This window comes from Papaver somniferum, chromosome 7 (genome assembly GCF_003573695.1).
Source record: "Papaver somniferum cultivar HN1 chromosome 7, ASM357369v1, whole genome shotgun sequence".
NCBI classification, from domain to species: Eukaryota; Viridiplantae; Streptophyta; class Magnoliopsida; order Ranunculales; family Papaveraceae; genus Papaver; species Papaver somniferum.
This window is the reverse complement of record NC_039364.1, coordinates 114,915,857-114,941,127: the sequence shown is the minus strand read 5'-3', so window position 1 is coordinate 114,941,127 and position 25,271 is coordinate 114,915,857. Positions and strand designations below refer to the sequence as shown.

Sequence of the window (25,271 nt, the reverse complement as noted above, 5' to 3'; positions counted from 1 at the left end):
ACGGTGACCGTGGGTTATACCATGGTCTATCCCGTAGGTTTCTTCTATGGTTCATCGGTCTACATATGAGTAACTCTACGGTGACCGTGGGTTATACCATGGTCTATCCCGTAGGTTAGACCCAATGGGATATAACCCACGGGGAATTTAAAACAACTTCCCTAAAAAATATTTTTCCTTCGATTTTGTCCCTCCATAAACCCCCTACCAAATAAAAACCAAGGTTGAAGTACTCATCCAAATAGTAATATCTTAAGAAAAATGAAAGTGTGTTTATTATGTTGAGGAAACTGCATTTCCATAACCTAGGGGTTGTCAAAACACGTAAAGCCCTGACAAGAACAAGGTGCCCCTGTTTAGGTAAACATGACCGAAACATAAACACTTTTTGTGCAGAGCTGTTTATAACTATGTCTTCCATTTCATCAAGCACTAATTTACCCTATCATCAAATACAGCTACTCTTCATCACCATACAAATAATTTAGCACTTTCGGGCAGTCCCCTTCTATGTTTCACCTGGATGCAGAATCCCCATTGCACAATTAACAGCTGTAGCTGCTTTGCTGCCTTTTGCCTTCTACCTCCTCCAAGGCATAGATCAGCTGTAGCTGCTCTGTTGCTTTTGCTTTCTACCTCTTCCGAGCCATACGCATTGCACATTTAACAGCTGTAGCTGCTTTGCTGCCTTTTGGCTTCTACTTCCTCCGAGGTATACACCAGCTGCGGCTGCTTTTGCTTTCTACCTCCTCCGAGGCATACCCCAGTAATTGAAACATCCTCCCTTTGCATACCCAATGACAAGGTTGTCTCTTTTCTGAAAATTTTCCCAGCCATGCTAATTAGTCCAGGTCAAGATATGTTTCAGCTTAAAGTTTCCTAGCCTCTTCTACATAGTTCATTTTTTTGGAATTCCAGAAGATATGTTCTGGTCATTTATTGCATACCAAAACAGATGCTTCACCACCGGGAAGCATAACTAAGGACATCTAAAATTTAAAAGCCAAAAGCAGAATAAGCATCACACCTTTACGATGTGAATACACTCCTTTCAACAAAGGCTAAAGAATTTTGATCTTTTATAAATTTCTATCGAAAGCTATTGACGAACAACACCTCCGCTTTATCTACCTACATTTATTCAAATCAGACTCATCGTACAACGTGGGATTCAGTCATGGCCATTTAAGATTACTTAATCACACAACATTGTTTCCTAGTTCAAATCCACAGTTATCCAATTATTTGATACAAGACTTGACAGAAAGGAGGAAACCTAGCTCCCCGAGGTAGTTAGCTGCTACTCTAGTCTTTCATGTGTCAAGTGCCGCTTTCTGATATGGATTTCAATATTATATCATTACATTATGCATTATCAATTTGTTGAGCAGTAAAATTAATGGACTAAAAGCTAAATTTGTTGATCAGTAAAATTAATGGGCTAAAAGCTAAATGAAGAGCGGATATTCTACACATTTCTGGCTACTTCCAATCACATCATCTAATCCCTATTGATCTATAAAGCCCTGAACTTAGACATCAAAACCATATACATTCATATGAAGTAAGAATCATATTTGTGCTTGCATCTCGGTATCTTAGATTCGCTGGCCCTTAAATAGACTAGAACCCCTTTGCTCAAATATGTGACTAGTTGAAATACATAAAACAGAGTAAACTTGCCACGACCACAGCTAAACAGAAAACTCAGTTCATGTTCATATTCCCAAAAATAATCCAAGATTTGCACCGAACAAACTTATACCAACTAACGCAATAGGAATCATTTCATTAAAAGAAAACCCAACTAACTTATTTTTTCGTCTGTGGTTTAGGCTAACACCCAATTAGAAACATACAATTGCAAAGTTAAAATCACAATCACAGTAGCATTGATAAACTAAAATATCTCATTATAATTCACAGTTCATAAAATATCAAAAAATAGATAGCATAGAGCAAGCACAAATTATAAAACATCAGACTGTTGATTTGAGCTTACCCGGTACTTCGTCATCGAAAGAACACGTCTTCTTGTTTCTAAATCTGTCTTAACTTCATGATCAGTTTTTTTGGTACTCTTATCTCCCTCTGGTACTCAGTCTCTCCTAGTTAATATCTACTAAGCGGATTAGGGGAACAACCAGAAGACACTTTTCCCAAAGTTAATGTTGCTTCAGTACTTCAGAAACGTGTACTAGGATAGAAAATCAGCAAACAGAAGACAAAGAAATCGATGACTCCAAACTTGGATACGTGAAATATGTGTGAGCATACAAGATTGCATGGACCATCCAATAAAACCCCTGGCTTAGTGAATCCTGGAGCACAGGTACAGAGAAAACCTGCTATTGACTAGCCAAAAAGGATTCTTCATGCCAATCACTCTTCTAATCTGCACCACAACAGAGTTGCCATCATGGATGTACCAACGAACCTACAAATTTTAAACTCCAACTGAGGAAAAACTTCTTCCAGCTCAATTGACCATGCACCATCGCAATCGCAGCAACATTAACTACTCCAATGGTAACAGTGGCCATAAAAAGGCATTAGCTCCAACCTGAAGAGCCTACACCAGAAACGAAGCACAGAAAACTAGAGTGTGGATTCAAGTGAGATGTTGGAATAAGTTTTAAGCTATAGCCACGAAAAAGTAGGGCATGCTTTGCTCTTTTATTTTTCTTTTAACGAACAACTTGTAATCTTTCGCCAATTTTGATGTATCATTATTAGCGAGTAACTTGTTGTACTCTATACAAATCCTTTTCTATCTTTCATTGCCACCCAGAATTTTTGCTCCTCTCTGTTTTCAATTAATATAACCTTGTAACTTCATGCTACTGAACAAATGTGCCCCCTCCAGACCAGCAACATTCAAAATTCAATCTCAATTATAAAGAACTTTCTTCTTTTTGTTATTTTTCCTTTTTTTTTTTTTTTTTTTTCCATTTCACTAGATGTTAAAAATCTGCAAACTCCACTGCCAAAACATCTGATCCAGTAGAATTCTTTTGTCGTAACAAATGAAATACGATTAAAAAGTCAGTTCCTTGCGAGATCCAGATTGTGATACCTCTCCCCCCACACCACCCTAAGTTTTGCTTACTTCTATGTACAATTTTTTTTTTTTGTTTTCTTCTTTTTACTTTTTGTATAATTTTTGTTGAGTCAATTGCCTTCCGAGCAAACCATTAGTAACCAGTGGTTACCCAAGGTAAGACTAATCTTCTACACTCTACAGCTGAAATCTATCAAAAACCTGAAGCGATAACCTGCTGACTAGGAAGCACAGAAAAAAAAAACATGGCTGCATTTGAGCTTTGTTATCCAAACTAAAGCTGTTGGTATATGCCCCTAGCCATAAAGACGAAGACAGTATCTGGTCTCTTGGCAGTTCATGACCTGCTTCCAGCAACCTGAGCAAAGCGGCTCTAAACAAAATGTTTCCTCATATTCGATGCCATTGATGCACCGACCACATTGATAACACCGTAAAATGCAAAACTTACATGCTCTGCATAACTGAGATTCCATCTTTTTACCTTGGCAGCTCTCTGCTGGACAATCGTAAACCATCCGGAACATCTGACATTTCGGGCAAGCCTCAATATCCATGGCACAATCATCATCACAAGGTAGGGAATACTGACCATAGAACCTTGGCTTGAGAACATTAGACTTCTCTTTGCAACCGTCCGCACCTATCAAGGACATCAACTCTTCGAAGTGTATCTGTGTCACGTCATAACGTCCACCAACTCTTAGCTGTTTAATCCCTGGTGTACTAGTAGACTTGAAAGTCTTCAAGCTTTCCACGATCCCCTCAACGGTTAGTTTTGTACATCCTGGGACATTCAGCTACAGAGACAAAAAGACTAAGTCAGCTTGTGGAAACTCACCAATAAATCAACCCCGTAGTTGAAGGAACAAAATGGCCAACATAAACAAGCAACAATGACTAGTTTGTACATATACATCAATTAATAACCGAAGCAGATGCCCAGGTAAAGCAACACAAAAACTAATTTCATTAACAGTTAAAAATCTACAGTGAGCATGCAGAAACATTAACACGGGATCCAATGCCACAAACTATTTTCAATATCAGACTAAAGAGGTTTTAGATGCTAACCTTGATTAATGTTGGATTGCTTTCAAGCACACGTTTCAGACCATCATCTGTTATCCTAGAACATTTCACCAGACTCAGAGTTCTCAAGCTTCCTTGAGCCCTGCTAGCTAGTTGAAGAAGACCATCGTCTGTAATCCGCTCACTCAATGGCTGATCAATATGAATATCCCTCCACAAAAGAGCATCACCCTGAACAGTTGAGCGCAATAATTTGCAGACCCTTTCGACAGACAGAAGATCCTGTGAATTCAGATAGCTAAGGGCAAACAGTAAACCCTCAGGACATCCTCCATCTATATCCATAGCACTAGCAATCTCCCCAGAAGCTTCTCTATGATTGCTATCAAACCCAGAATCACCATTGTCCAAACTCAAAAACTCCTCCCCAGTTCTCTCCCCAAATCTACAAGATGAATTGTTTAATCTCTCATTCATCATCCCCCCCTCATTATCCGAATGAATCTTCATAGCACTATTCCAGATAAAACTCAAACTATCAGTTTCGAAAGTTTCAAAATCTTCAATCCATCCGGTAATTGCTGCTGTAAAAGTTGCACTCATGCCAAAAGGATCTGCAGGTAAGATATCAAGAATGTCAGCACGATCAAGCGAATTCACCCAGTCGCCACCACCCCTTATATCTTTTCCAGAATCAAAAGAATTCCCAAGAAAATCCCAAGCATCATGATGACAGTGGTGAGCTCGTACATACCCATCTACTCCCACATTCTTCTCTGAAAATCCTCCATCCATAGCGTAACTACCGATTCTAATCCCCGAATTCTCTTCCAATGGACGCCGTGAAAAATTCAAGGTCATCCTATATAGATTATAGAATATTTCTCACACTATATAATAATAAATCAAAACCCTAGATTTTAAACATCACAAGAATAACCCTCGATTTCGGTTAGCATATTAAAAACAAAGCACCAAAATTTTCACTGAGTTTCTTGTTTTTGAAAACTTAATAATCCTCCTTAACTCCCACCACCACCAGAACCCAAAAAAATCAATCAAATCGATACCAATATCAACAAAAACCTAACCAATTTCCATTAATAACCTAAAAAAACAATCAAATTCAAGAAGAAAGAATCAAGAGCGAACCTTTATACGAATCAAACCAAACCCTCGAAATATTATCACGAATCGACGAAACCCATGAATTAAAAACCCTAATTCGGAAAGAAGAAGAAAAGAAAACAGCGATCGAATTGTTTTTTCTTGTTGGATTAGAATTCGAAACCCTGTAAAGGAGAATTCGACCTAATTCATTAACAATTTACTCATTAAAAACACTCTTCGACCGTGAAAACCCGATCGTAAACCCAAAGGAGGAGATTCAAGAACTAGAGAGAGATGGGAAGTAGAGAGAGAAAAGAAGAAAATGGACAAAATTTTGAGATATGGAGAAGAAAGGGGTATATGAGAAAAGAAATTGGAGGGTAAAAAAAAAAGTAGTAAAAATACTAAAAATAGATGGGGGGATTAGGAACCGACACGTGTAGAATTTGATTGTTTGAGAGAATTACTCTATGGACGTTATTTGTGATCGTTAAAAGATGTGGCGCGAAGCATTACTACGCGGGGTTTTGGGTGCGAAGTATTTGCCCTAATTTCCTCTCACCCTTTCCATGTTTTTACTTGTTCATCATTTTCACGTTTTCTTAATCAAATACAAGGCGCTACTTCACTTTTAATCATAAGCGTTCATTTTACATGCCCATTATATAATTTATTCTAGGCTTCTAATTTGACTACTTGTTGGATCATTGGGAAGGTATGGAACAAGAACTCTTTGGGCAGAAGATGGCCAAAACATTCTTGGCAAGCGTGAAACCTGAAGCTATATTTACCTCATAAAGTTCGCAATAGTTGACAGGGGTTTGCATCAGATGACACCTAGACTGTCTGTACAGATAGATGATGATAGCTCTATCAGAAACTAGATAAGCTGAGAGACAACCAAGTGACACCTCAAACAACACTAGATTTTTCTTTCATTTTTTGGAGTAGATTTTCTTTTAGTGCTCCAGTTCCGTAAAATGATGGTGTTGCCACAAATGCCAAGTGCCAACCACAAAGTAATTGGTGTCTTTAGTGCATTAGTGTCAGGACCCAAACCGATCTTAGGCTAAATTTTCTATGACATTTTCTCAAGAAAAATCCTGGCTTGATTGGGGTATATTCATATTAATTGGGGCATATCTAATGAGATAAAAGTTAGGTCATTTTGAAGTAAAAGGAATCACCCCTTAATCTTGTATTTTCTAAATGGTTAAATTGCCCCTGCAATGATTAACACTAATTTAATTGAAATGATTAGATTAGTTAGTTGATTTACATGTGTGGGTTTGGAAATAATTGAGAGTAAAAAAGAGCACGAAGTAGTAGAGGAAGTTTGGGGGGAGTTAGGGTTTTTGAGAAATTTGTGATATGAGTGATTCTAATCCTGATTTTGAAGTGGGGGAGTCTTCTAACTTTCCTCCTACAGATGAGTACTTGTATGATGATCTACCAAATCATGATCAAATGGATTATATGCATGATCCTCACTTTTATTTTCCTCAAACTCGAGATGGATATGGAAGTGATAAATGTCTTGAGTCAAACGTAGAATCCAATGACCCAGAAGAAGAGAATGGAGCTGCAAGTAATCAGGTAGACAACTTACGTGGTGAAGATTGTGATTTTTCCATGCAAATGATTTTGCCTTTTTTTTTTCACTTTTGCTGTCCAGTGTCGGCAAGGTCGACGATTGTCGATCATGCTGACCGTAAACGTCGGCGTGGTAAATAATACCAAATGCTCCGACTTTTCATGAGAAGTGTTAAGTCAACAAGGTCGAAAATTTGAACCCTGCCGACTACCAGATTTTTTGTAACACATGAGACGTTATTTGAAAATGATTAAGCCGGCATTGTAGTGGATACGTCGACCCTGCCGACCATACTTTGGTCGGCATTGTCTTATTTTTCTACCATGCCGGTTGTATTTTAGTCGGTGTTGTTTTATATATCGCCCCTGCCGACTTTTGTAGTACATATCAACTAACTTGTGATGTTTTGTAGATTGCATTGGTACCGATGACGGATCAGCCTCAAGCTCACAATGTTAGGGGTCCTGATACTTCCGCATATTATGCTAATGATTTGGAATGGAAGGAAAAATACGACGCGGTCAAGTGGGTTATTGAGAAAGGAAAAGAGAATAAGGAATCTTTTTGGAGTACTTTTGTAATCGCATTCGTGTTTTGTGTAATGTACTTTGGAGTACTACAAATGAATGAAATGGATGTGGGTCTTTTGGTTATACTCCTTTGGTCGGCATTGTATTTATCACACGACCAAGACGGCTGTCCCAAGGTCGTCAAGTTTTGATTTCGTCAGATTGCCGACTATACATACAGGACAGCAAAGGAAAAAAGGCCCGGAATAGTCGGCAAGGTTGTTACCCTCAAACAGTGCCGACTGTCCCAGGTCGGCAAGGTTTTGATTTTGTAAGGTTATCGTCTTTATGTGGTCGGCAGGGTTTATGAGGACAACCATGCCGACCAAAACAGAAAAAAAAATGTTGTTCCTGGATGTTCTTCACACATTGCAGTCGGTAGGGTTTATGAGGACAACCCTGCCGACTATACTTTTGCCGGAAAGGTTAATAAACTGTTAAGTTCCGACTGTTAAGCAGCCGTCACGCTTTGAATTTTGTATAATGCCGACTAAAATCGAATGCAATGATTGTTAAAAACTTAAAAACTTTTGAAACTTAATTAGAGCATACAAACCTGTTAGAGCATAGCTCGGTTGAACCCACCAAGCGCTGGTATGTCAAGTTTGGTTGTCATATTCTAGTGAATCAAAACTCATATTAAGAGTCGCTTGATTATGTACTAGAGTCAACTTCGTATAGGTTAGCTTGAAAGTATTAGGATTTGAGACTTTACAAGTATTGCGAAGACTTGAAGATGTGAAGAAGCAAGGAGCTACAACGACAACAATCATCCCTCCACTTGAGGTTAGTGATATTTGACTTGAACTGTTTCATTCCCTAACGTATCTTTCAAGTCGTGTATATTGAAAACAAAACTGCGAAGCATATTTGAACTCTAGATAGACATAGTATTAAGGAATACAATACGAGGTTTATTGTTTAACCATTAAACTTTGTAGATAAGACATCGCCATAATCATTTGAATGCTATTGTGATTATGTATGGAATGAGGTGGGGATTTCATCCTAGGGAACAATGTTTTACATGTGCTCTAAGGAAGCAAGTTCATAAACTTGTTTGTGAATCGAAAAGGAAATCGCCAGGCGTTATTGGTTTTGTTATTCATTGCGTATCTTATGAACAACCAATATGTGTGATTGAGTATAACCGTTCACGACTTGTTGTGTTCTTGGTAGAACTATTCACAAAGGCCTGACTTATGTATTGGTATGACTTTTATTAGTGAACCCGATCTTAAGTAATCACCCGACATGGTATGATCGGGTTTGTGATTTTATGTCCGACCAAATATGGGAAAGGGGAACCGATCCTAGTAAGAGGTGCAGTACATCACAAAGGGGAACCGATCCTTGTATGAGGTGCAACAAGGTTTGTGGAAGAAAGGGGAACTGATCCTATGAACATGTGCAACACGTTTTTAGGCAAAGGGAAACCGATCCTATGGACATGTGCAACACATATAAGTTAGATACCATATATATGTGGGGAACCGATCCTAGTACCTAGTCAACCGAATTTTGGAAAGCTAGTGTGACTATGCACAGTACTCACATGGAAGGTAGAACCGAAACTTGTTTTGGTAGAACCGTTAAACCCATGATTTGTGATTGAATATTATTTGATCAATCGCATATATATTTCTTGAAAGTCAGATGAACCAATTCTAAACTTGTTTAGAAGTGTGGAAAATCGGTTTCAAGGTTGTAAGTGTGAAAGAGAACTTACAAAGTTAAGATGTCGACATACTTTGAACACGTACTATGAATGTTTATTATTTAATTGTTCAAAGTTATTCCTTAATATCTAAGGGAAGAGAATCCCAGGATCGAAACATAAATAAGTTAAGAATCTTTTAATTAAGGTATTGTTTGAGGGTGAAAAAAGTTTCTGCTGATTTTGGTAATTTCGGGTGTGTGGGTGAGAAACGAGTCTAAACCCTAAACAATGTACTGCAAGGTAGTACTTTGATTCGAGAGATCAATCTGTACAAATCCAGCCTAAACCAAGAAATGGTCGTTCCAGACTTGATTCGGTCACAAAGTGAAGGAGAAGGGTTGGTCTTAAGGAGGGAAGCGAAGAAAGTGTTGAGACCAGAATAGTTGATTCTGGAAGAGTAGTTGTTTGACAACTTGTATCAGAAAGTGAAACGCTAGCAGATTGGGAAGCTAACAAGTGATTTCTGAGTGTGGTATGTTTCTGACCAAAAACTTCTCGTTTGGTGGAAATAGGTGAGACCTATTTATACAAGTCGTAACAAAACGTACCCTGGCCTCATAAGAAGTGAAACGATTGAGTAATAGAAGAGAATGGTAACGGGTAACGCCTAGCATTGATGTTTCCATAATGAAGGATACGTTTTACCATTATTTCTTGTCGTTACTAACCGCCTTACTCTTATGACACTTTCTTGTAACGGGCGCATTGCACGCCGCACGCTGTAAACCGCCAGACCAATACCCTGATGAGCATCCCCCAGTTTGTGACATGTTTTGATGTCTCGAGTGTTTTCGTGGAAAATGTGTAGCATGTTGATGCGTGTGGCAAGTTGAAATTGAGAGGCTTGCCGATTCGGTGGAGACCTTCGACGGCCGAGATTTGCATCTCAAGAGGAAGGGCAGCCGTCGATTATAGCTACCTTCCGTTGGCGGCTAGCGACATGGCTGCATGGCCAGCATAGCCTTGGCGTGGCCAAATTAGGGTTTGGCACCGTGAAGAAAGAGTTGGCATCGTGCGGCTGGGAAAGGAGCTGCTGGCATGGTGTGGCTTGGACGGAGCCGTTAGCATGATGCGGCTTGGAGCCCTTGACGTGATGCGACTTGGATGGAGCCGTCGGCATGGTGCGTCTTGGATCCGTTGGCATGATGCGGCTTGGGCGGAGCCGTTTAGCAGTGTTTTTGGCTAAGTGGCGTGGCAGGGTTGGCACGCCTTTGGAACAGTGGCATGGCTGGCATGGTTAGCATGCCATTGGCGTGTTTTAGGCGCGACTAAATTAGGATTTTGGCATAAACCGTGGAATTTTGCATTGGGCCAGAAGTTGCCACGCGTTTGGCGTCGATCTTGTACGGCTGAGATTTGCATCTCAAAAGGAAGGGTAGCCGTTGATTGTTGCAACCCTCCGTTTTGGCAGCCAGTTGCATGGTGGCATGGCCGACCTGGCTTTTGCATTGTTTAGGTGCGGCCAAAATAGGGTTTGGCACAAACCGTGGAATTTTGGCTTTGGGCCAGAAGTTGCCACGCGTTTGGTGGCGAACTTATACGGCTAAGATTTGCATCTCAGAAGGAAGGGTAGCCGTTGATTGTTGCAAACCTCCGTTTGGCAGCCAGCGGCATGGAGGCATGGCCGGCATGGCTTTGGTGTGTTTTAGGAGCGACCAAATTAGGGTTTGGCATAAACCGTGGAACTTGGCATTGGGCCAGAAGTTTACACGCGTTTGGTGGCGAACTTGTACGGCTGAGATCTGCATTTCAGGAGGAGGGGTAGCCGTTGATTGTTGCAACCCTCCGTTTGGCAGCCAGCGGCATGGAGGCATGGCCGACATGGCTTTGGCGTGTTTTAGGCGCGGCCAAATTAGGGTTTGGCATAAACCGTGGAATTTGGTATTGGGCCAGAAGTTGCCACGCGTTTGGTGGCGAACTTGTACGGCTGAGATCTGCATCTCAAGAGGACGGGTAGTCGTTGATTGTTGCAACCCCCCGTTTGGCAGCCAGCGGCATGGAGGCATGGCTGGCATGGCTTTGGCGTGGTGGGGTGGCTGGCATGGTTGGCATGCCGTTTCCACGGTGGTGTAGCTGGCATGGTTGGCATGCCTTTGGCGCAGTGGTGCGGCTGGCATGGTTGGCATGACTTTGGCGCGGTGGTGCGGCTGACATGGTTGGCATGCCTTTGGCGCGGTGGTGCGGCTGGCACGGTTGGGATGCCTTTGGCGTGGTGGTACAGCTGGCATGGTTGGCATGCCTTTGGCGCGGTGGTGTGGTTGGCATGGTTGGCATGCCTTTGGCACGGTGGTGCGGCTGGCATGCATGCCTTTGGCACGGTGGCAGTTTGGCTATGACCACCTTGGTGTGGAAATTAGGGTTTAGCGTGTCGAAACCCTAATTAGAATATACGGCATGTGCGGAGATGATGCCAGTCAATACTGAGGGTTCTGCCGTGGAACATAACATATATGTAAAAAAAAAGTACCCTGGTAAATTTCTCGTAGACGTATTGAAAGGCTCAATAAATGTGTTAGCGGAGATATTGGTACTCACGACTCCGTTTTCTTACAGAGTGACGTCACCTTAGACTAAGGTTTTATGGTTTTAACCCTAAGCTAAAAACCACCATCAACATTAAGTCCCCTGCTTAGCTCGGAACATGGGCCTTGTTGCGAGGTAAGCATGAGATGGTGACAGACGAGGACAAAATCGAAACGGCAAGTCATGAAGAGATGGCCAGGAATATCCGGCTAACCTTTTTCGGTAGATAAAGAGAATCCACGACTCTTGCGTTGGCGGCTTTGCTTAAATTCGTCTCGGCCATGGTATGTTGGCATCAGTGCTGCATCTTTGGCTACTGGTCGACAGAGGCGGCATTGCAATTTGGTCCGTGAGACGGTGCTCTGGTTAGACATAGAAAGGTGAACAGTGATGCTGGCTAGGGAGCGGAGTGGCGGAGATGGCCACTGGCTGGGACGAAGGCAGTTGGCGTCATCTTGGCTTGGAGCCGTTGGCATCGTGCGGCTTGGAATGGAGCCTCTGGCACGGTGCGACTTGGAATGGAGCCGCTGGCTCTGGATACTGTCTTCGGTCCGCGAAATGGTGGAAACTGGTTTCGGAAATTCGGGTACCAAACGATGGTGATGGCGCTGGAACTTCGGTTATCAAACGGTGGTGACGGTGCCTGACAACTTTGTCTAAATTAGGTTTTGGCATGATGAAACCCTAATTAGCGCCTCTTACTAAAATCGTTGTAGAATTCTCGTACGAACTCGGATTTTGACGGTCCGCACATCCATTTCAATCGGAAAAGAAATTACTATCTCTTTTCGCGAGAATATCTAGGCTTTGAGCTTGTTTAGGAGGTGAAAACGGCCCGACAGTAAAACTCAAGAAGAATTCAGGAGGGATGTTGCGGGCCCGAGGTGGCATAGTTGCGCCCGGTCATCTATTCTCGTTAATGGAACAAGAAGGAATCTTTATTCTGTTCAAACTCTAGAAACTCCGTCCGCATGAAATGAGGTATCGACCCTCTTCTGCTTTCTGTTGCTCGTCTGGATCCGTTCTTTCGTCTGCAGTGTCTCTCCAGTGGATTTCAAAATTTACCAAGCTCCATTGCATTCTTGGGATGGATGAAATATATGCTCGGCAACGATCATGTCAGGGATAATCTTGGAGATTGTGGTTGCGTTGTCGGTCCATTCTTGACTTTAGGTTATTCAGTGTTTGGACATTCTGATCGCGATGATGATATGTTGTGGATGAATGTATGGTAGAAATCTTCTGAAGCCACATGATGAAATAGATGAGTTGGGAGACATTCCGCTGCCGATGTGCTGCTATCAAGTCTTCAAGGACTTTGTTCCAAGATACATCCTTCGAACCAGCTTCTGAATCTTGGACTATCGTATGGAATGGGATGCGGTGAGCAGTCCCCAGTTATATTTTTGTTAGATCCGATGGCATGGCCGAATATGTGAATGTATCTTTGTGGCGTGCTTTTGGAGTCTTCGATGCACATGTACGGCTTCATGTTGAGAAATTCCTGCGGCTCGTAAAAATTCAGCAGTGATGATGTTGAAATCAGAAATAACCAGGGTGAGGGGAGTGAAAGCGTCCCATGCTGGTAGTCCCCATGTATAACCTACTTTCATTGCATCGCCTTGAATCCATGTCCAAGGGATTTGATACAAGCTTATTGTACTCTTATGGATGTGACGCTGGGATGATTAGGATATCACATGGACGAAATATTCTGGATAGCGAAGAGGTAGGAATGAGAGAGTTATGTTGTTTATCGTGGATCCCTCTGTTTCTTCAAGAAAATGTTTCAGCCACGTCTCTGGAGTTATCTCATGAGTCTTTGATGGTCGTCGGGATGAACTGCGATTAGCAGTCCCCAGTCGTATTTTTCTTTAGTTTCTGAAGTTGTTTTCCTCTGAACAGGCTTGGGATCTACCGCGGCCTCGTAAAGTGTCAAAGGCGTCTTCTAGACAGAGAGGTGATGATATTCTTGCGCTACACCCTAGAAGATTAGATGACCTTGTTGTGTCTATGGCCTTTTGGTTGACTGTGTCTTTTGAGCTTTGACAGTGAAGAGATTCCGTGTAGATCCTCAGTCCCCAAGTATAGTTTACATGTTTCCATCTTGTATGGTCAGTGGGTTGACCATGATAAAGACATCACCATCATGCGTTCGTACTGGTGATTTTTTTTACTTCTTCCACGTGAAACTAAAATATGGAGGAGTACGGGTTACCTTTGTAGTGATTGCTACTGCGGTGAAGCTCTGGCTGGTATCAACAAATGAGCGGCAACAGTTCTTGGTAGCAGATGTAATCGTAAGAGACTACATTGTCGTGGGAACAAATTAGGTTGGATGGAATTGTATGGGCATCCATGGAAGTAAAAGGATTGGCTGGATGCGTAAGCGAGCAAACTGTCCATGATCACGAGTTTTGGCGGGATGGATCAAAAAGGTGTCCATGACTACGAAGATTGGTTGGCTGCGATCATGATCCTTGACATGGGGAGTGTGGTGGCACGACCCTTTGCAGGAAGGGGTGGCATCCACAGTACGATCCTTGGGAGGAAGGAGCGGCGTTGAAGCGGCTTCGGCTCTTGGAGAAGCTTATGGAGAGAACGCTGAAGCGGAACGGCTGCTGGAGCGAACGTTGAAGCGGAGCCGCTGCTGGAGGACCTTGAAGCGGAGCCGCTGCTGGAGGACGTTGAAGCGGAACGGCTGCTGGAGAAAACGTTGAAGCGGAGCGGCTGCGTCAATCAGCGTGCTGTCAGACTGGACACCCTTCAAGCGGACAGTGGTTAGGAGTCCCCAGTTCCATCTATCAATCGTGCTTTCCAGGAGAGGTTGGGGGTTTGGGAACGACTTCTCTGGTTGGAAACAACTGCTTTCCTGATGCAGTGCGTTGAGGGATGCAAATATGTCTTGACGCTGCGCTTTGGGGAAATATAGAATCTCACATAAGTGTTTCATCATAGACTGCACGATTTTGTGAGTGAAGTCCCCGGAAATCATGCGGCTCTTGACAGGAAGAGAGTCTTTGTGAACTCAGGAGGGTTGCTGATTTTCTTTGCCTCGATTTTGGAGAAGTCGTTCATGATATTCACGTGTGATGAAATTGGATTGTTGATTCCCTTATACTTCGCGTTCAAGAGCAACGCGAGCATCTTCGTCTATAAATGCGCGTCCTGCTGAAGTGCCTGCACCGGATGTTAACAGTATTCCTTGCAATCTCCATTTGGGGTTGACGTGACTCTTGTGATGGACGCTCTGTTAGTGTCTTGAGGAAAATAGGTATCTCTTTCTGAGTTGTATACACGTTTGTCTGAGCCTTACGAGAACCTTTTGTCTTTCCATCAAATCAACAGTGGTAAAAGGAGGTCGGCTTCTTCCGGCTCCTCCAATTTCTTACCCTGATGGTGGAGCAACAGCGGCTCTGGTGATGGTTGGAGCTGTCATACTTGAAGAAACGTTGGGGTGGCGGAAGCAGCTCTGGTCCTCGTGATCGTAGGTGTATCGTGCAGAGATGGCGCGGTTTTGATCACGGAATTCTGGAGCCATGGCGTTGTTTCGAAGGGTGAGGATGGCGCTGCTTTGGCTGGTTGTGGAGCGGAGAAGATGGCGCTGAAAGGGTGCAAGTTGTTAGCGCTGGAAAGGATGCAAGCTGCTGGCGCTGGACAGATGCAAGTTGTTAGCGCTGGAAGGATGCAAGCTGCTGGCGCTGGAAAGATGCAAGTTGTTAGCGCTGGAAGGATGCAAGCTATTAGCATTGGAAAGGATGCAGGCTGCTGGCGCTGGAAAGATGCAAGCTGTTGGCGCTGGAAAGATGCGAGTTGTTAGCGCTGGAAAGGATGCAAGCTGTTAACGCTGGAAAGGATGCAAGCTGCTGGCGCTGGAAATATGCAGGCTGCTGGCGCTGGATAGGAGTGGAGGGGACACGGAGATGGCGCCGACTAGGATGTGGAGATGGTGCTGGATGGAGCGTGGAGATTGCGCTGGAGGTATCTTGGCGCTAGCTTGGCCACGACCTGTTGGCGCCATAGAGCGTTGCTAGCGGGCCCGATTGCCTCTTCCCATGTGTAACCAAAAATAGGAAACCTTCCTCCATTCGAGCTCCAAAAAATCGTGCCTATAAAAGGCGCTACCCATCTTCTTTATCCCGTATCATCAATTTTATTCCCTCGTCTTGGGCTAGTAGCAATACCACGAGCATACTCCAGGTATGTATCCCAGCATTCCTCATTTAGCTTGTTCTTCCATCTTGGTGCAAACCCTAGCCATAGGCATGTCCTCCGTAGTTTTATGGGTGACGTCGTCCTGACCGCGATAAGTCCCCAGACACTCCTCGTCGTGTGGTAACTAAGACATTGATTCCCGAGCGGATTGTTTGCTTCTACCACCTTGAGATCAGAATTGAAAGATGAAACTAGAAATTGGAAATCGATATTGCAACCGAGAGATTGACCTCCCACTGTGGTCGCCAATTGTTTGAGGGTGAAAACAGTTTCTGCTGCTTTTGGTAATTTCGGGTGTGTGGGTGAGAAACGAGTCTAAACCCTAAACAATGTACTGCAAGGGAGTACTTTGATTCGAGAGATCAATCTGTACAAATTTGGCCTAAACCAAGAAATGGACGTTTTAGACTTGCTTCGGTCACAAAGTGAAGGAGAAGAGTTGGTCTTAGGGAGGGAAGCGAAGAGAGTGTTGAAACCAGAATAGTTGATTCTGGAAGAGTAATTGTTTGACGACTTGTATCAAAAAGTGAAACGCAAGCAAATTGGGAAGCTAACAAGTGATTTCTGAGTGTGGTATGTTCCTGACCAAAAACTTGTCGTTTGGTGGAAATAAGTGAGACCTATTTATACAAGTCGTAACAAAACGTACTCTGGCCTCGTAAGAAGTGAAACAGTTGAGTAATAGAAGAGAATGGTAACGGGTAACGCCTAGCATTGATGTTTCCATAATGAAGGATATGTTTTACCATTATTTCTTGTCGTTACTAACCGCCTTACTCTTATGACACTTTCTTGTAACGGGCGCATTGCACGCCGGATGCTGTAAACCACCAGACCAATACCCTGATGAACATCCCCCAGTTTGTGACATGTTTTGATGTCTTGAGTGTTTTCGTGGAAAATGTGTAGCATGTTGTTGCGTGTGGCAAGTTGAAATTGAGAGGCTTGCCGATTCAGTGGCGACCTTCGACGGCTGAGATTTGCATCTCAATAGGAAGGCCAGTTATCGATTATGGCTACCTTCTGTTGGCGGCTAGCGACATGGCTGCATGGCCAGCATAGCCTTGGCGTGGCCAAATTAGGGCTTGGCACCGTGACCAAAGAGTTGGCATCATGCGGCTTGGAAAGGAGATGCTGGCATGGTGCGGCTTGGACGGAGCCGTTAGCATGATGCGGCTTGGAGCCGCTGGCGTGATGCGGCTTGGATGGAGACGTCAGCATGGTGCGTCTTGGAGCCGTTGGCATGATGCGGCTTGGGCGGAGTTGTTTAGCAGTGTTTTTGGCTAAGTGGCGTGGCAAGGTTGGCACGCCTCTGGTACAGTGGCACAGCTGGCATTGTTATCATGCCATTGGCGTGTTTTAGGCGCGGCCAAATTAGGGTTTTGGCATAAATCGTGGAATTTGGCATTGGGCCAGAAGTTTCCACGCGTTTGGCGGCGATCTTGTATGGCTGATATTTGCATCTCAGAAGGAAGGGTAGTCGTTGCTTGTTGCAACCCTCCGTTTTGGCATCCAGTGGCATGATGGCATGGCCGACCTGGCTTTTGCATTGTTAGGCGCGGCCAAAATAGGGTTTGGCACAAACCGTGGAATTTTGGATTTGGGTCAGAAATTGCCACGCGTTTGGTGGCGAACTTGTACGGCTGAGATTTGCATCTCAGAAGGAAGGGTAGCCGTTGATTATTGCAACCCTCCGTTTGGCAGCCAGCGGCATGGAGGCATGGCCGGCATGGCTTTGGCGTGTTTTAGGCGCGGCCAAATTAGGGTTTAGCATAAACCGTGGAATTTGGCATTGGGCCAGAAGTTGCCACGCGTTTGGTGGCGAACTTGTACGGCTGAGATCTGCATCTCAAGAGGAGGGGTAGTCGTTGATTGTTTCAACCCTCCGTTTGGAAGCCAGCGACATGGAGGCATGGCCGGCATGGCTTTGGCGTGTTTTAGGAGCGGCCAAATTAGGGTTTGGCATAAACCGTGGAATTTGGCATTGGGACAGAAGTTGCCACGCGTTTGGTGGCGAACTTGTACGGCTGAGATCTGCATCTCAGGAGGAGGGGTAGCCGTTGATTGTTGCAACCCTCCGTTTGGCAGCCAACGACATGGAGGCATGGCCGGCATGGCTTTGGCGTGGTGGGGTGGATGGCATGGTTGGCATGCCGTTGGCACGGTGGTGTGGCTGGCATGGTTGGCATGTCTTTGGAACGGAGGTGTGTCTGGCATGGCTGGCATGCCTTTGGCGCGGTGGTGCGGCTGGTATGGCTGGCATGCTTTTGGCGCGGTGGTGCGGCTGGCATGGATGGCATGCCTTTTGCGCGGTGGTGCGGCTGGCATGGTTGGCATGCCTTTGGCGCGGTGGTGGGGCTGGCATGCCTTTGGCGCGGTGGTGCGGCTGGCATGGTTGGCATGCCTTTGGCGCGATGGTGCGGATGTCATGGTTGGCATGCCTTTGGCGCGGTAGTGTGGTTGGCATGCATTTGGCACGGTGGTGCGGTTGGCATGGTTGGCATGCCTTTGGCGCGGTAGTTTGGCTATGGCCACCTTGGTGTGGAAATTAGGGTTTAGCGTGTCGAAACCATAATTAGAATATGCGGCATGTGCAGAGATGATGCCAGTCAATACTGAGGGTTCTGCCGTGGAACATAGCATATATGTAAAAAAAAAAGGTACCCTGGTAAATTTCTCGTAGACGTATTGAAAGTCTCAATAAATGTGTTAGTGGAGATATTGGTACTCACGGCTCCGTTTCCTTACAGAGTGACGTCACCTTAGACTAATGTTTTACGGTTTTAACCCTAAGCTAAAAACCACCATCAACAAGTATTTAACTTCATTTTTAGGAAAATAAGAATTAGTAATGTGCATTTAATAATTAGAGACTTTCTGAGAGATTTCAATCATTATTTTTGGACAGAGCATTTCCAGGAATTATGGAAACCGAATTTGTGCTTTAATGAATATCTTGAGGATATTTTCGGTTTTGGAAATTCCTTGGTGTCCAAACTTCCTTGTCTATAAATACTTGAAGTTTGCCTTTCTTGCAAACTAATCCTTCGTAACAACAAAATTCCTCTTTGTTGTGTTGTTACTACTTTAGCCGCCTATTCGGAGAGGAGAGTAACCTAGGTAGGCGAAATCTCTTATGGCCGCTCAATTTAAAGTCTTCTTTTGGATTGAGAAGCTCTACGAGTACCGTTGGTGGGAAACTAGATAATTGCGGTTTATCTTTTGTTTTTCATTGATTTGATTGACTAACGGTGGTTGAACTTTGATTGCACCTAGTTTGTTTATTCTTGAGAATCTTCTCTTCTGATATAAGATTCACTCAAACTAGTTCAGAGTTTTGACAGGGATCTCTAGACTGTTGTTAGTTCTAAAGACGTTCTTGTGATAATCCATTGTTCACAGACTCCGTTCTGTGCGTGATTGATCACAAGAGATTCAAGTGATTGGGTGCAGGTTTTTATTGAAGATCTAAGAAGATTTGAAGACGAAGAAGATATTGAAGATTTCTGATTTATGGGTTCATAATCTTTGGTGTGCACAATACTTGTTTCGGTAAAAGAGGATCCAATTAATAATCGGTTTATCCTCGTGATAGATTGGATTGATTAATTGAGTAGATCGGCATCAACACAATTCTTTGGATTAATAGTGTTGTTGGCTTAATGTTAAACGATTACTTCGGTAATTGAACATAAGATAGATCTAAGGACCCGATGAAGGAGTTTATGTTAAGATAAACAGAAGAGCCTTTGTCCGACTCATATCACTTGGTTGAATAGAGTTGATATGAAACAGATTTGTTGTTCCTTTACTGTTTGGAATATGAACCAAAGGAATTGTTCCAAGTACGTGACTTATTCATAGGTCGGAGGCGTGGGAATACAAGCGTAACTAGGTGAACTATAGGTTTAGTTGGTTGGTCTCAACTATACGAAGTTAGGTGTAATTTTGTGTAGCGTCTTAATCCTGAGAGTATTCAATTCTGGACAAGGTCCCGAGGTTTTTCTGCATTTGCGGTTTCCTCGTTAACAAAATCTTGTTGTGTCATTTACTTTATATTTCCGGATTATAATTGTTTTATTATAATTAAAGTGAATCACACAAACGTTAATTTCTATTTACTTGATAAGTGAATACTATTGTGTTTGGTTAAGTCCGAACCTTTTTATCAAGTAACATACTTAGTTGTTGTATTGTCTCAATCTCGTATCCATAGACGATCACACGAAGTGTGAACCGATTAGTTGCATTGTCTCGACTCAGTCCATAGACAGTCACTTTCGGAGAAAGGACTTATATGTAGGAAAAGTTTTAGCTTGAGGTATATATTTGGGTACCCTCGCCTTTTCAAAATCTTAAAAACTAAATTAGAGCATACAAACCTTAATTAGAGCATACAAACGATAAAAACTTAACCGTAACACATTTGGGACATAGATAGTATGTTTTTCCGGTACACAATTTTTTAGGAGAGGTAATTAGCTTCATCTTACCGTCGCAACATGGATTTGTGCATGATAGAAGGTTGATTTTAGCAACTTCATCTTCATACGGAGCTAGGCGCTCATCTATCCAATAGAAAAACCCACAACAGGTGCATTTTAAAGCATACAAATGATATATATACATCTCCTATTGAAGCTTTCATGAGAAATAAGAATCCCTTACAACCATCAATAATGCATTTACTTCCTTCAAAGGGACAATCATTTGCAAAATGACCACTTAGTGTACAAAGACTACAAATATTTGGGTGTGTTGCACTTGAAACTTCCATTATTTATGCAAGGTTAAAGATGAAGTTGAGAATGCTTTTATAATAAAAACACACTTAATGTCTTGATTTTGAAATTTCTAGTCATTGAGCATTCAATGGGTTGTACTTTGTACCTAAAAGGTAATATTTTTATACTACTAACATTTAAGTCGGCAAGGTCGAGATTTCAAACCATGCCGACTATCTATCCCTGACAGCACAATAGCATATAGCCTGGGATGGTCGACAAGGTCGAGCTTACAAACCATGCTGTCTTACTAAAACTCTAATATTGTCTAAAACTGCATAAAAAAGATTAAGTTCTAAAGTAACTGAAAGTGAAAATTAACATAAGTTTAACAAGTCTAAAACCACAAACTAACAGTTCAAAACATAATGTAATAGTTCAAACCACAATAATAAAATTTAAGAATTTCATGGATCCTTCTCATTGTTGTTATCTTCCTCCACATCACTAGCTTTTTCACCATCATCAACTTTTGCTTTTCCCTTATCTGGACCTATTAGTCATCAGCCTCATTGTAATAGGGGTTCACTCCAGAAAAGTCAGATGCCTTGAAAAAAGTTCTTGGATCAAGCTCATATTCTTCCTCCTCTGATGATGTGCATTCTTGATAGTTGAGGGGATTGCTAGGACTCTCCATAAACCTTAGAAATTATTCAGGATCTTTCTCACCCATCAGAAGTAACTTTCTTACAGGGCATTATCTTCAGTTTCATCTTTAGGATTTTCTAAAGTATGATAAATCTTGTCAATAAATTCTAATAGCTCTGCTGCATTGCTAACAACACAAGGGATATCTTATATGTTTCCCTCTGGTAACCTAAACAATACACAAATAAGAGATATGAAATTCTACACATTGAAACATGGTTCTGGTATGACAATCGGCATGGTCGATAATCTGAACACTGCCGACTAATATTTAGTCGGCATCGTAGTAGTCATCTACCACGTCGACTAACAAACAGTCGGTAGGGTCCTATTCAAGAAAGATGTCGACTGTTAACTCCGCAAAATCAGGTTTCTGTGACATAAAGTCGGAACGGTACAATTTTAAGAATATTCCGACTAAAGGAAAGTCGGAAGGGTTGGTTATTGATTATCATGCCGGCCCTGGTTAATGTTTCACAGTCGTCATGGCTGTTACGAAAAATCGTCATGATCTTCATGTTACGACCTTTCCGACTAACACTAAAATCCCAAGGCCGACATCCTATTTTTAAAAAACCCTGCCGACTAAAAATCCTGAAAAACATAGTTTTCGATTTCTAACCTAATATAACAATCAAAAAACACTAAACAATAATGGGTTTGAGTTTAGAAATCACTTACAATCTTCTTTTCGCCGGTGGAGGTTCTTCTCAACATTCTCAAGGATTGCATTCTCGGGTTTACTCATTCCAACTTTTCCCTTACCTTTTCCCCTGATTTGGATCTTTTGATGTTACCTATTGAATCTCTATTGCTACTTGATCGTTTAGAATCAATCATTTTTTTGTAAAAAATCAAAATTGAAATTTTTGGTTGATGAAATAAGATGAAGAAAGGAGAATAGTATAGGGATTAGAGAAGATAGATCAGAAGAAGATTAAACAGTTTTTAGTTTTTAAGTTTAGGGTTTAGTTTTAGGGTTATTAGTACAGGGGTACTAAAGTAACTTCACCCAGTTTTAACCTCCCCTTAGTAAGGGCACTATGTCCATATAAATCTGGGTATACCCCAATTAATATGGGTATACCCCAATCTAGCCAGGATAAAAATGCCCTCAATTCATATTGTCTCAACAATAAGTCTAAGGCTTAGTTTGGTATTGCTGCATATATAAAAGCACTTTTCTGCTGTGGGTTGTTGTGCTGTGAGAAAAAAGCAGTGAGACGTTTGGTAAAATATTAATTAAAGTTAAAGCTGATTAAAAAAGCAATCAAAGTGCGTTTGGTAAAATATGAGATTCAACCATTGTTGTTGTGGCTAATGACGAAAACAGACATATCTCTGAAAATAGTTTTATTCAATTTTATTGGATTTTAAAATAATTAATTTTTTTTACCATTAAATATAAATATATAAAATACTAAATTTACAAATTGTTACTATTATTATGAATGTATTATTTTACTTAACCACTTTTTAATATATATGTATATAATTTCAAACAAAAAATTAAACTAAAATTAAGTAATTATTTAATATTTTGCTTTTATTTTTGACAAATTAAATGAAATGGTATCATAAAATAGTTCGAAAATAAAATATAATAATAGTAAAAAAATAAAATAAAATAAATAAAAAATTGATTGATTAAGGGTAATTTTTGTCATTTACAAAATAAAATAGAGACAAAAAAGATAAATCAAATATTAAATTTTGGTGGGACCAAAGCTTATGCTTTTGTAGCTTTTAAAAACTCCTCCTCCCCATCTTTAAAAAATTGAGGAATTTGGGAAGTGCTTTGGGTAAAAAGCACTTTGATTTTTTTTACCAAACACCAATTTCAAAAGTTATTGACGTATATAGAATTTGGGAACAATCTCAGGGACACAACTTAGACGCGTGTTTTTTTCTTGGCGGGCCCAAGGTCGTGTTTCCGAGGATTTTCCCCCGGGAGATTCTCACGGTCAACGTAGCATTACTGTTGTCTCAACCATCACGCCAATGATCAAAAACGACAATGTTATCGTATCTGAATTCAATTTTATTTTGGAATAATCACAAAAATAATGTGCACTATAGATCTTGGCGACGATTTATATTTGTGAGTGTTGGAAAACCCACAATACGCCTAAAGATATAATCTCAACCTGAATCAAGAACATCAAGTGAATATCTGGGTTTAAGTTCAGAGGTCAAAGTGTATATCAGTATAGTTGTAAGATTCAAGGAATTTACGTGGTTCGGCGTTCAAACATACGTCCACGGGGGTGATTTCACTATGATGGATGACGAACACAAGTTCTCAGTATAATACAAGCTAACTCACATTGAAGAACTCTCTCTCTATATTCCTAGTGTGAACTCTCTAAAAAACCCTTCCTCTTACACTGTTCTCAGTTCCTTTTGTAAGCAAAATACAATAATATATGACAGCTCATAATATTTTACTCACTTTGCTCGTCGAGAGCCTTAATTGTAGCTTACTTGATGGAGGGTTTATCTTCGTCTTTTCTAAATTTGCTGGTCAATCTCGCTGGATTAGTTTTAGTTAGAGTTGTCGCTCTCACTCTTCATCAAATGACATATCGCTACCTGACCCGTCAGATTTACAGGCTGTCCAACTGACCGTTCGAATTATCTGCTCGCCCATCTAATGTCCAACTACCCAATTTAAATTTGACCGTTGATCTTCTGCTAATGCTTAACATGTGCTCTGATCTTATGAAATGGGTAGATATCTCGAAAGCGGGAAATGCGTTTCCTCTAGTGTATGTCGAGAGTTTAGGTCTCATGTATTTGTGTTCTAGAATGCTTTCATGTGACAGTATGATTTTTTGTCCATAAATTTTTCCTCTTTTCTTGTCATCCAAACGAGGGTAGGATGGGAAAAGAACTATTTAGTTTCGTAACTGCTGGCACATCCTTGTAACCGTCGCCACGTCACCGGAATTCTTGTGAGTAACCGACACATCCCATAATCCATTACCTTTATGACCTTATATCGGCTCTTCCGGTCTCCAACGATTTAAATACCCCCAACCGAGAATGTTTTTACTAGGGCTGCACAATGGGTAGGGTGGATAGGATATGGCTTATACCCGCCACCCTACCCGTTTACTGGCGGTTAAGAAAATCTTTACCCGTCACCCTACCCGCCAAATAATGAATAGGATAGAATACGGTTAAAAAACTGGCGGGTAGGGTAGGGTTGGCGGGTATGAGTAGGATATGTGCACCCCTAGGTAGGGTGGGTAGGATATGGCCTATACCTGCCACCCTACCCGTTTACTGGCGGTTAAGAAAATCTTTACCCGCCACCCTACCCGCCAAATAGTGGATAGAGTAGGATACGGTTAAAAAACTGGCGGATAAGGTAGGGTTGGCGGGTATGGATAGGGTATGTGCACCCCTAGTTTTTACCCTAAGAAATTTCATTCTTTTTTTTCCTACGTCTGCGGGTTTCTCTACAACTTTCTTTACTCGTATGTTCTTCTACATTACCCAATCAAGACATTTCTCTTCATAAAGCTCTGATTTCAAGGTAAAGTTGGTGAAAACTCCTCTTCTGTTTAGATTTCCCCTTTTTCTTCTTTTGATTTGCCTCAGCCTCTTACCTAATAACTTTTGGTTTTTGATTTCATTTATATGGCTCTCAAAAAATCTTCAAAGCTCAGGAATATGTTGATGGCTTTGCACAAGAGTTAGAGCAGCAAGGTTTCAAACTCACCATTTCTAAAGGTTATTCTTGGGATGTTACTATGGGCACACGTTGGGTGGAGAGGGAGGAATAGAAAGTTTACAGGGTTATCATTTCTTCAGGGAAGTTCAGAGCCAGATTTCTTATTCCTCCGTATAGCCCTGAGAATCCACTGTTTTATGAGGTGCTTACTAACTTGAAGCCTCTGCGAGGTGCGTTTTAGATGAGTGGTAATGTTATTCGGTGATTTAACAAGTTCGTTGGTCGGTCGCGAGGTTTTTCCAGCATGATTGAAAAGTCACACGAGTATGAACCTTC

General features: G+C 41.9%; 1 protein-coding gene across 3 annotated transcripts; it reads right to left on the bottom strand.

Moving 5' to 3' along the window:
* Positions 1-250: 250 nt before the first annotated feature.
* On the bottom strand, positions 251-5,539 carry LOC113298199 (F-box protein SKIP14-like). 3 transcript variants are annotated; one of them, XM_026546889.1, is made up of 4 exons: positions 4,848-5,539; positions 4,136-4,707; positions 2,003-3,861; positions 251-817 (listed from the first exon to the last, which is right to left on the bottom strand). In XM_026546889.1, the coding sequence occupies exons 1-3, from the start codon at positions 4,849-4,851 to the stop codon at positions 3,358-3,360; spliced, it is 1,080 nt and encodes a 359-aa protein (XP_026402674.1). In that variant the 5' UTR covers positions 4,852-5,539; the 3' UTR covers positions 251-817; positions 2,003-3,357. The 3 variants fall into 3 exon arrangements, with proteins under 3 accessions (XP_026402674.1, XP_026402675.1, XP_026402673.1); XM_026546890.1 differs by having other exon boundaries at positions 5,246-5,539; XM_026546888.1 differs by having other exon boundaries at positions 4,136-5,539.
* Between the last annotated feature and the right edge of the window lie 19,732 nt (positions 5,540-25,271).

Coding starts and splice junctions, on each gene's coding strand:
- LOC113298199 (XM_026546888.1), bottom strand. CDS start 4,954: ATGACCTTGAATTTTTCACGGCGTCCATTGGAAGAGAATTCGGGGATT. Junction 3,862..4,135: donor GCAATCCAACATTAATCAAG/GTTAGCATCTAA, acceptor TTGTCTCTGTAG/CTGAATGTCCCAGGATGTAC.